The 12,694-nt window shown below is 42.2% G+C and overlaps 1 protein-coding gene across 5 annotated transcripts in view; it reads left to right on the forward strand.

Annotated features, from left to right (window-relative positions):
* LOC140204440 (cation channel sperm-associated auxiliary subunit gamma-like) overlaps positions 1 to 12,694 on the forward strand; it is a 176,679-nt gene that overhangs the window by 94,862 nt on the left and 69,123 nt on the right. The window contains exons 15-17 of one of the 5 annotated variants that reach the window (XM_072271159.1): positions 3,022 to 3,183; positions 5,227 to 5,345; positions 10,275 to 10,488. The exons of the other annotated variants lie outside the window; for them this stretch is intronic. Coding sequence (XP_072127260.1) covers positions 3,022 to 3,183; positions 5,227 to 5,345; positions 10,275 to 10,488 — 495 coding nt within the window. The remainder of the gene's footprint in view (positions 1 to 3,021; positions 3,184 to 5,226; positions 5,346 to 10,274; positions 10,489 to 12,694) is intronic. 5 annotated transcript variants of the gene reach the window in all.

The raw sequence follows: 12,694 nt of genomic DNA on the forward strand, positions 1-12,694 counted from the left end.
GGGTTAACATATGAGGAGTGTTTAGCAGCTTTGGGCCTGTACTCACTGGAATTTAGAAGAATGCGGGTGGACCTCATTGAAACCTACCGAATGTTGAAAGAACTAGATAGGGTGGATGTGGAGAGGATATTTCCTATGGTGGGGGTATCCAGAACTAGAGGGCACAGCCCCAAAATTGATAGATGGCCCTTTAGAACAGAGGTAACGAGGAAGATGTTTTGTCAGAGAGTAGTAAATCTGTGGAATGCTTTGCCACAGACTGTGGTGGAGGCCAAGTCCGTAGGTATATTTAAGGTGGAAGTTGATCGTTTCCTGATCGGTCAGGGCATCAAACAACATGGTGAGAAAGCAGGTGTAGGGGGTTGAGTGGGATCTGGGATCAGCCATGGTGCGATAACAGAGCAGACTCGATGGGCTGAAAATCCTAATTCTGCTCCTATGTCTTATGGTCTTAGAAGTAGGAGAGCCTATGACCAGAGGGCAGACCCTCAGAATAAAGGGACATCTCTTTAAAACTGAGATAAGGGGGAATTTCTTCTGCCAGAAAGTGGTGAATTTGTGGAATTTATTGTCAACAGGGCTATGTAGGCAAAGTCATTGGGTGTATTTAAAGCATAAATTAACAGGGTTTTGATTGGTAAGGTGACTAAAGGTTCTAGGAAGAAGGCAGGAGAAAAAAAAAAGTCAGCTATGATTTAATGGTGAACCAGACTTGATAGGCCAGATGGTCTACTTTTGCTCTTATATCTTAATGATGGGTGCTATATATGTTGTGCTTTGTTCTTTTTGAGTGACGACTGCCAAAGTCATAGCTAGAAAGCTAGAAGCCTGCAGCTGTAAAACCTTGCTTTCATTAGGAGAGTAGCTTGTGATGAATCCGTCACACAGCAGCATTAGACAGGGAACCTGACTGAAGACAGTGAAGTTCAGGAGACTTTTGCACACAACTTTTCAGCACCATTACAATGTATTACAGTGCCTTCAAAGATCAGATCTTTGGAGGGTTCAGCAAGCACCAGTGCTTCACTTCACAGAAAAAGATAGATTGATATCTGCCAAGTGCTGCAGCAACAATTGTAACTTCTGAATAGAGCTCAGCAGAAATACCTGTAGCTATCAACATTTATCTGCCTGATTAAGTCCTTTGTGTAGCTCAAAGTATAAAAAATATCCTATTCTCTTGCATGGCAGCAGTTTTGCTCCTTTGTCTTCCTGCCTGGGTTCATTTTACAATGTTCTTTCTGTCTCGCCATATTCAAATCCCTTCTCTGTGTTCATCAGTCTCGTTTGCCAACTGCCAATATAAAATTAATTGATGGTCTCATTTTCAAAGGTTCAAAAGGTTCAAAGCTTCATTTATTATCGAAGAATGCATGCAGTATACAACTCTGATATTCATCTTCTCCAGATAGCCATGAAATAGAGAAAACCATGGATGTCATTCAAAGAGAAGCAGTAAATTCACCCTGCCACACACCAATAAGTGACAACATGATCATCAAAGTCTCAAACCCTACTCCCCCCGCACAAAACACAACAAAAACATTGACCCCCCAAACTCCCGCTCCCCTTGCACAAAATGCAAAGAAACCCCCCATCCCCCTCCCCCGCACAAAAAGACTATGAGAAAGAAATGGCGAAAACACAGCATATAAAACTATAAGCCTGGAAAACATCCATAGTCTAATCCATAATCGCAGAACCTCAGTAACATCCTCTGGCATCGTCAAAAGAGAGAGAGACAGACGCCACTTGAACTCAGAGGCCTACCTGCTGGGCCTGGTGAGCCACCACACAGTCTCCTTTCCTGGCAGCAGTGATCAAAAGGCAGGCAGTCCCCATCGCCATTTCCTCTGCTTTCACTATGAAGGTTTCAGTTCTAGGATGTGTGAATAAAAAATGCAAAATAAATCTTAGAGTGTATGTTTGGTTACCCAGTTTCAGTCAAAAGTGAAACGTTACCCTAAGTAAAAGGCCCACGATTGGAACTCAATTCCTGACCAAACTACTTTGGCCAAAATGCTCTTTATCCAACAACTCCCCATTGGACTTCTCCTGGACCTAGCTCCATCTAGGGAAGCCCTGCTCTGTGATGGCCTGGCCCCAGACTTGGCCTGCTCCATACTGGTGGAATATGTAAAATAAAGACATTTGCTTACACAAGGCGCACTCAGTAATAAAGAATGCCTTGGGTCTGAGGCACCACTGAAATCTCCTGCTGTATGCTCCTGACCAAATGGTTACAAGAGGAAAATCCACTTTGCAATGTATAGGAGTAGAACCTGGTGTGGTCTTCTGCTGCCATAGCCAATCCACTTCAAGAGTTGACATGTTGTGCATTCAGGGATGCTCTTCCTGTCAGCTTGAATCAGTCTGGCCATTCTCCTCTGACCTCTCTCATTAACAGTGTGCTTTTGCCCATAGAACTGCAGCACACTGAATGTCTTTTGTTCTTTTTTTGCACCATTCTCTGTAAAGTCTAATGGCTGTTGTATGTGAAAATCCCAGGAGATCAGTAGTTTCTGAGATACCCCGTCTGGCGTCAACAATCAGTCCATGGTCAAAGTCACTTAGGTGACAATCCTTCCTCATTGTGATGTTTGGTCGGAACAGCAACTGAACCTCGTAACCCTGCCTGTATGCTTTAATGCATTGAGTTGCTGCCACGTGATTGGCTGATTAGATATTTGCATTAATGAGCGGGTGTACCTAATAAAGTGGCTACAGAGTGTATTTCAGCACTTTCAGTGCCACAGGATCACGGTTGCAAGTTTTTCAATAAACCTAAAGCCTACTGTGAATCAATTATATATTGCTTTTTAAAGTGGTTGATCAATTTCCAGAATATGCTTCCTTTCTGCATGAAAACCCTTCTCAACAAACAACCTAGAAAGGAGAAAATGAATAATTATGACGTGTAACAGTGTAGGACCTAAGAGTGATAAATTTTACAGTTAAATGTTTTTGTGGAACCATGTATATTGACAATTCAGCTATCTCGAAGATGTATTTTTTGTTTAGCTGTGGTGTGGGAGAGATGGCTATTCAGTACTAACTTGCATCCGCCCTTCAAAAAATTGGAATACTTTTGTGACAATGCAGAATATAAGAGGCATAAATGTACACTACAAAAATGAGACAACATTAACTGTCTTCTATGACAGACAAAAGAATTTAAAAGAGGCAAGTGTGATGATTTTTTTACATTATTTATGGATTTTTATTAACCTGGTAACAATTGAACCTCTTCCTATCTCCCCATGATGACTCTAGGCCTGTATTCGCTGGAGGTTAGAAGAATAGGGAGAGATGTCATTGAAACCTTTTGCATATTGACAGGCCCAGGTAGAGTGAACATGCGAGAATGTCTCCTGTAGTGGGGGAGTCTCAGGCCAGAGGGCGCAGCTTCAAAATACAAGGACATCCCTTTAGAACAGAGATGAGGAGCAATTTCTTTAGCCAGAGGGTAGTGAATCTGTGGAAATTTATTGCCACGGACGGCTATGAAGGCTAAGCCATTTAGGCATATTTAAAACAGCGGCTGATAGGTTCTTGATCAATCAGGGTGTCAAAATAAATGGGAAGAAGTCAAGAGAATGGGGTTGAGAGGGATAATAAATCAGCCATGATGGAATGACGGAGCTGACGATGGGTCAAATGTCCTAATTTTTCTCCTTTGTCTTATGGTTTTATGTTACAGTACTTTCCTATGCAGCTGTGGAGATGCACCACCTATCCTTTCAGCTCTTCCCTTCCCACTATCCAGGGATCTGAACTTCCAGATGAAGTGGTGATTCTCTGGCACTTCCTCAATCTCATGCACAGTTTTTGGTATTCACAATGTAGTCACCCCTATTTTGAAGAAACCAAACACAGATTGGGTGCTCTCTATGTAGAGAAACCATGTTTATTCTGGAACATCTATTCGGAACTTCCAGTTTCCTGCCACTTTAATTCACTGTAGCACACTTATTCGGAGCTTATTGTCTGTGGTCTCCTACACGGTTACAATGAGGCACAATGCAAGCTTGAGATAAACCCTCTTCTTTGTCTAAACACGTCTCTGATCTCAGGACTCAATATCAAATTCTGCAACTGTAAGCAACTCTTTTTCTTCGTGTGAGACCTTTCTGCCTATAATCAATTTGGCTTATTTTTCACTTATTAGTAAAAATCTGGCCTGCAAGGTGTGTCCCACGGTTACACGACACTATCAAAGACACATGATGTGTTTCTAACTGCTGCTTTGTCTGGTACCTGTTAACGCTTTTAATCTTGCCATTCTGGATATATTCCCTTTATTCTACCCACCCTTGCCCCTTCTCTCTTTCCTACTTCTGATAAAAAAAAAAGCCCTGCACCTGAAGCATTATTTTTCTTTCCTCAGTTGCTAGGATCAGGTCCTGATGAAGGGTCTCAGCCCAAAACGTCAACCATTTACCCTTTTCCATAAATGCTGCCTGGCCTGATGAGTTCTTCCACTCTTCTGTCTATGTGTGTTGCTGAGCTTTTAATTCAGATCTCTGGCATCTTCAATTTTTAAAAATTTATTGTCCAGTGCCAACAATTCAATGCTTTCTGTTTTTCACTGTAGTTTGATGTCATAGTATTTTGACTAGAAAATGATACAGGTCAGAGTTCTTCTTATATTTTCCCATGTGGTCAAGATGTACTAACTTAGTAGAATAGAAGGCTATGTGCTAGGGAAATTCTAGGCAGTTTCTAGAGTAGGTTACATGGTTGGCACAATATTGTGGGCCAAAGAGCCTGTAATGTGCTGTAGATTTCTATGTTCTATGTTTTATGTATATATAAACTTCTTGGTGGGAAAGTACTTGTCCCATTTTGCTGTTTTATAGGTTTAATCTGTCTTGGCCCTTTATTTTCCCCTCTGTTATTGCTACACAGATGTTTCATTGATAATAAAGTGGGCAGAAAAATGGTTTGTAGAATGTCTTACTGAGAACTTTGCAATGGAGGCAGAGCAGTTGCAGTAGAGGATTGGTAGCACAATCGTCGAAAGGACATGAGAATTGCAGGTGTGTCAAACAATAGATGATCCAGATTCAAGCAGAAAAATCTGCAGGAATTCTGCAGAATGGATGTGAAATTCAGTGACAGACAGAAATTGTAACTCACAATGTTTGTTTGTACGGAGGGTGTTTATATGATTTGACTATGTTGAATTTAGACCAGCTGTCAAGAAATTTTCCTTTTGGATTTTAGATTGTATATGCAACTCTTGAAAATGGTACTACAATAATTTTCAAAAGATCTATCCCAGTCGATGAAATATTATCATATGCGGAGCCCTTCCCTTTGCCTTCCTACAATGATATCAACGAGTAAGTCAAGTTCAGGTTTAATCATAGACTCGTTATATTATTGATAATAACATAAAGGTTAGCTTTTTATTCCATCCTGTATTGAAAGGCCTGCCATTTTGGTCCTGTAGCATATGATATACGAAAATATATTCCTCTGAGTCTTGTGTTACCAAGGCAAATATGGTGCAAAATGTATCTTCTTACTTTGTGTTTCCATTAAGTCCAAGAATGTGAATGAAAGTAAGATGGAGAATTTGCATCTTAAACCTAACTTAAACCCTTAGAAAACATCCAGGCCAGATACGGTGATGATGTGTTTTAAGAGGTTGGTGATGAAACATATCAACTCCTGCTTGAGTAGTGACTTGGATCAACTTCAACGTGTCTACCAGAACAACAGGTCCGCAGCAGATGATATACCTTGGGCTGTTCACTCAACCTGGAATATCTGGACCGATGGTGCATATAGCAGGATTTTCTTTATTGACTACAGCTGGGCATTCAGTACTATCATCTGCTCAAATCTAATCAATAAGCTTCAAGGCCTTGGCCTCAGTACCTTCTTGTGCAATTGGATCCTTGATTTCCTTACTTGCAGATCCCAGTCTATTCAGGTTGGCAACAATGTCAGCACTGGTGTACCACAAGGCTGTGTGCTTACTCCCTGCTCCCCTCGCTTTACACCTCTGACTGTGTGGCAGCACAGCTCCAATGTCGTATTTAAGTTTGCTAATGACCCCACTATCGTTGGCTGAATCAAAGGTGGTGATGAATTAGCATATAGGAGGGAGACTGAAAATCTGGTTGAGTGGTGCTGCAACGAGCAACCTCTTACTCGATGTCAGCAAGACCAAAGAGCTGATTAAGAGCTGGAGGAGGAAACTGGGTGTCCATGAACTTGTCCTCATTGGGGGATGAGAGTTGGAGAGGGTCACCCAACTTTAAATTCCTCAATGTTATAATTTCAGAGGACCTGTCCTGGGCCCAGCCTGCAAGTGCAATTACGAAGAAAGCATGGCAATATCTCTACTTGCTTAGGAGTTTGTGAAGATTCAGCATGGCATCTAAAACTTTGACAAACTTCTACGGTTTGGTGTGGTGGAGAGTATATTGACTACCTCCATCATAACCTGGTATGAAAACACCAATGCCCTTGAATGGAAAATCCTCCAAAAATGTGGATAAAGCCCACTCCATCACGGGTAAAGCCTTCCCCACCATTGAGCTCATCTACATGAAGCATTATCACAAGAAATCAGCATCCATCATCAGGAACCCTCCACCCAGGTCATGCTCTCTTCTTGCTGCTGCCATCAGGGAGAAGGTACAGAAGCCTCAGGATTCACACCTCCAGGTACATGAACAGTTATTACCCCTCAACCATCAGGCTCTTGAATCAGAAGGGATAACTTCACTCAACTTCATTTGGCCCATCACTGAACTGAACTCACAACCTATGGACTCAATGTCAAAGACTCTTCATCTCATGTTATTGACATTTATTGCAGAAAAAGAATACAATTTCATATTTAAAAGTCTCCGTGTATTTAAAATCTTCTTGAAACTTGGAAGAGTTGGAAAAAAAACTGAATGAAACAACATAATTGAAAGGCTGATTTGTTGGACTACAAAAAAAAAGCCACCAACACAGCAGCACAGGTAATATGAAAAGGTGTCACCATACTTGCAAGGAAATGTATAATACCAAGGAGGTTTTGTGACAGTATTAAGATTTGTGAAGGTTCAATAGTTCAATTTAATATCAGAGAATATAAGGAGAATACCACCTGAAATTCTTCCTCTTTGCAGACATCCACGAAACAGAAGAAAAACTCCAAAGAATGACTGACAGAAAAATCTTAGAACCCCAAAGCCTTTCTTCACCCTCCCACATACAAGCAGCAGCAGAAACAGCAACCCTCCTCCTCCCCCCACTTGCCTTAGCAGAAGCATCAGTCTCCGCCCCCCCCCCCACCCACCATCAACCATGCAAGCAATAGCAAGGCCCCCAAAGGGATTCCAAGACCATAGACCATAAGATATAGGAGCAGAAGTAGGCCATTTGGCCCATTGAGTTTGCTCCGCCATTCAATCATGGGCTGATCCAATTCTTCCAGTCATCCCCACTCCCCTGCTTTCACCCCATACCTTTTGATGCCCTGGCTAATCAAGAATGTATATCTCTGCCTTAAATGCACCCAATGACTTGGCCTCCACAGCTGCTCGTGGCAACAAATTCCACAGATTTACCACCCTCTGACTAAAGTACTTTCTCCGCATCTCAGTTCTAAATGGACGTCCTTCAATCCTGAAGTTGAGCCCTCTTGTCTTAGACTCCCCTACCATGGGAAATAACTTTGCCATATCTAATCTGTTCAGGCCTTTTAATATTCGGAATGTTTCTATGAGATCCCCCCCCCATTCTCCTGAACTCCAGGGAATACAGCCCAAGAGCTGCCAGATGTTCCTCATATGGTAACACACATAAAAATTGCTGGTGAACGCAGCAGGCCAGGCAGCATCTATAGGAAGAGGTACAGTCGACGTTTCGGGCTGAGACCCTTCGTTTTGGCCCGAAACGTCGACTGTACCTCTTCCTATAGATGCTGCCTGGCCTGCTGCGTTCACCAGCAATTTTTATGTGTGTTGCTTGAAATTCCAGCATCTGCAGATTTCCTCGTGTTTGCGTTTTCTCATACGGTAATCCTTTCATTCCTGGAATCATTCTTGTGAATCTTCTCTAAACCCTCTCCAATGTCAGTATACCCTTTCTAAAATAATATAGAATATAGAATATAGAACAGTACAGCACAGTACAGGCCCTTCAGCCCGCAATATTGTGCTGACCCTTAAACCCTGCCTCACATATAACCCCCCACCTTAAATTCCTCCATATATCTGTCTAGTAGTCTCTTAAATTTCACTAGTGTATCTGCCTCCACCACTGATTCAGGCAGTACATTCCACGCACCAACCACTCTCTGAGTAAAAAACCTTCCTCTAATATCCCTCTTGAACTTCCCTCCCCTTACCTTAAAGCCATGTCCTCTTGTATTGAGCAGTGGTGCCCTGGGGAAGAGGCGTTGGTTGTCCACTCTATCTATACTTCTTAATATCTTGTATACCTCTATCATGTCTCCTCTCATCCTCCTTCTCTCTAGAGAGTAAATCCTTAATCTCTGATCATAATGCATACTCTTTAAACCAGGCAGCATCCTGGTAAATCTCCTCTGTACCCTTTCCAATGCTTCCACATCCTTCCAATAGTGAGAAGACCAGAACTGGACAGAGTACTCCAAGTGTGGCCTAACCTGAGTTTTATAGAGCTGCATCATTACCCTGCGACTCTTAAATTTTATCCCTCGACTTATGAAACCTAACACTCCATAAGTTTTCTTAACTACTCTATCTACCTGTGAGGCAACTTTCAGGGATCTGTGGACATGTATCCCCAGATCTCTCTGCTCCTCCACACTTCCAAGTGTCCTGCCATTTACTTTGTACTCTGCCTTGGAGTCTGTCCTTCCAAAGTGTACCACCTCACACTTCTCTGGGTTGAACTCCATCTGCCACTTCTCAGCCTAAAAGGAAAATCCTGTCTGACTAACCTACTGCAGATTTTTGAGGAAATTACAAGCAAGGTAGACAAAGGAGATACAGTAGACATGGTGTACTTGGAGTGGGAATAAAGGGATCCTATTCTGGCTAGCTGCCAGTTACCAGTGGAGTTCCACAGGGGTCAGTGTAGGGACTGTTGCTTTATACGATGTATGTCAATGATTTCGACTATGGGATTAATGGATTGTGGCTCAAGTTGCCAAAGGTACAAAGATACATGGAGGAGCAGGTAGTATTCAGGAAACAGAGAGCCTGCAGAGAGACTTAGATAGTTTAGGGGAATGGGCAAAGAAGTAGCAAATGAAATACAATGTTTTAGGAAACCATGTTGGCTTTGGCCTATATTGTCATGTGCCTCCAGGTACTCTGTAATCTCATCCCTAACAATCGATTCCAACAACTTCCCAACCACTGATGTCAGGCTAATAGGTCTATAGTTTCATTTTTGCTGCCTGCCACCCTGCTTAAATAGCAGAGTAACATTTGCAATTTTCCAATCATCCAGTACAATGCCAGAATTGATCGATTCTTGAAAGATCCTTGTTAACGCCTCCACAATCTCTCCAGCTGCATCTTTCATAACCCAAGGGTGCATTCCATCAGGTCCGGGAGATTTATCCACCCTCAGACCATTAAGCTTCCTGAGCAGCTTCTCAGTTGTAATTTTCACTGCACGTACTTCACTTCCCTGACACTCTAAAATGTCCGGTATACTGCAGATGTCTTCCACTGTGAAGACTGATGCAAAATACACATTTAGTTCCTCTGCCATATTTCTGTCCCTCATTACAATATCTCCAGCATATTATGGCATGCTGTATACAACCCTGAGATTCATTTTCTCCAGATAGCCATGAAACAAAGAAAGCCATGAGAAACAGCAAACCCACCCCCTGCATAAAAAAGAATGGCAATACGATCATCAAACCCACAAGCCCTCCTCCCCCCTGCACAAAACGCAACAAGCACATCAACTCCCCAATTCCCCTCCCCAGCACAAAAAAAAACGAGAAAAGAACAAGTGAAAACACAGAATATAAAAACCATAAGACTGAAAAAGTCCATAGTCCAAATCCATAGACGCAGAGCCTCGGTAACATCTTCCGACATCATCGAGAGAGAGACTTCTCAAATGCAGAGGTACAGCGATATGCCACATAGTCTCCTTTTCCGGCAGCAGAGAGATCCCATCAGTGCTCAGAAGGTAGTCAGTGCTGAACCCTCACAGTTAGTCTCACAGTTTGCAAGAAGCTTGCCATTTACAGTTATATTTTAACTATGACATCAAATATTATGTGAAAATCTAAATGAATCCTTCTTCTGTTACAGCACGAATAGCCATCTCACATTTTTAGACAATTGCCCCTTTGGAATAATCAAATTTCAACCCAGGGAATCAAGCCAATTTTTCAACCGAATTCAGATATACACAGCCAGACCACCATGGATCTTTTCCAGCACTGGTCTGCACAATGATCTCTCTCTGACTGTCTATCAAGGTCTTCTCTATGGGCTGTTATCCCTGCATTCAACTTATTATAGTGTAAGGAAATGTATTATGCTAAACACATGTAAAATGAGTATATTTCAAATGTACTTAAGTGGTTGTAAAATGATTTGAGATGTTTCAATGTTTGAAAATCTGTTACGTAAATGCTTTCTTTCTATTTTAAATTATTGATTATAAGGTCACTTGGTTGACCAAAACATGGATTTCAATATGATTGATTGGTGGAATTAACCAGACAGGAGTTATTGCAGTACCAATGAATAATTATATACTGTTAAAATTATTTTAGAGCTTAAGGAAGTTCTGCTTATCCCAAATCAACGGAAAAGTGCATGGAAAAGTAAAGCATTGGTTTGCATGAGTTTTTCCACGACATGTGTCTCATATTAAACATTAGGAGCTGGTTTAAGGAGGAGATTGATAGGTATCTAATTAGTCAGGGTATCGAGGGATATGGGGAAAAAGCTGGAAACTGGAAGGAGATGGGAGAATAGTTTAGCTCATGGTGGAGTAGCGGAGCAGACTCGAATGGCCTACTTCTGTTCCTTTGTCTTGTGATCTTGTGAACTTGAAGAGAATACTGTCCTTCCAGGTGGGTGACACTTTACCTGTGAGTCTGTTGGAGCCATCTACTGTACCTGGTGCTCCCAGTGTGGCCTCCTGTACAACAGTAAGACCCAACGTAGATTGGGAGACTGCTTCGACGAGCACCTATGCTGTTTTGGGAGAACAATCAGGATCTCCCATTTCATTTCTACTTCCCATTCCCATTCCCATTCTGATGTCAATCCATGGCCTTCTCTACTGCTGCAGTGAAGCCACACTAAGGCTGAAGGAGCAACATCTTACATTCTATCTGGGTAGCCCCAACCTGATGGCACGAACATCGGTTTCTTGAACTTCTGGTCACTGCCCCCGTCAATATTCCCCATTCCTGTTTCTCTCTCTCATCTTATCTTCTTACCCACCCATCACCTCACTCTGGTGCTCCTCATTCCCTTTTTTCCATGGTCTTCTACCCACTCCTATCCTCCAGCCCTTTACATCACCCTTGCCCCCTCCAAGTTTCACCAATCACCTACCACCTTGTACCATAAGACCATAAGGTATAGGAGCAGAATTTGGCCCATCGAGTCTGCTCCACCATTCAATCATAGCTGATCCTTTTCTCCCCTCCTCAGTTCCACTCCCTGGCCTTCTCCCCGTAACGTTTGATGCGGTGTCCAATCAAGAACCTATCAAGCTCTCTCTTAAATGACCTGACCTCCACAGCTGCCTATGGTAATAAATTCCACAAATTCACCACCCTCTGGCTAAAGAAATTTCTCCATATCTCTGTTTTAAATGGACGCCCCTCTATCCTGAGGCTGTGCCCTCTTGTCCTAGACCCCACCATCATGGGAAACATCCTTTCCACATCTACTCTGTCTAGCCCTTTCAACATTTGAAATGTTTCAATGAGATTCCCCCTCATCCTTCTAAATTCCAGCGAGTACAGACCCAGAGCTATCAAATGTTCCTCATATGATAACCCTTTCATTCCAGAATCATCCTTGAAAGCCTCCTCTGAACCTTTTCCAAAGCCAGCACATCTTTTCTTAGATGAGGAGACCAAAACTGTTCACAATACTTAAGCTGAGGCCTCCTCAGCATCAAATCCCTGCTCTTGTATTCTAGAACTCTTGAAATGAATGCTAATATTGCATTTACCTTCCTCACCACTGACTCTACCTATAAGTTAACCTTTAGGGTGTTCTGCACAAGGACTTCCAAGTCCCTTTGCATCTCAGATTTTTGGACTTCCCCCCCATTTAGAGAATAGTTTGTACATTTATTTCTACTACCAAGTGCATGACCATGTATTTCCAACATTTTATTTCATTTGCCACTCTTTTGCCCATTGTCCTAATCTGTCTGTCCTTCTGCAGCCTAGCTGTTTCCTCAACACTAACTGCCCCTCCACCAGTCTTTGTATCATCTCCAAACTTGCCAACAAAACCATTAATTCCATCATCTAAATGATTGATATACAACATAAAAAGAAGTGGTCCCAAAAATGACCCCTGTGGAATACCACTAGTCCTATGTCACTAAGTACACCATAATCTCAACCTTAACTATTGACTCAAACATCTTCTAACCACTGAGGTCAGGCTAACTGGTCTATAATTTCCTTTCTGCTGCCTTTCGCCTTTCTCCTTTCTTAAAGAGCGGAGTGACATTTGTAATTTTCCAGTCC

Source organism: Mobula birostris, chromosome 10 (genome assembly GCF_030028105.1).
Source record: "Mobula birostris isolate sMobBir1 chromosome 10, sMobBir1.hap1, whole genome shotgun sequence".
NCBI classification, from domain to species: domain Eukaryota; kingdom Metazoa; phylum Chordata; class Chondrichthyes; order Myliobatiformes; family Myliobatidae; genus Mobula; species Mobula birostris.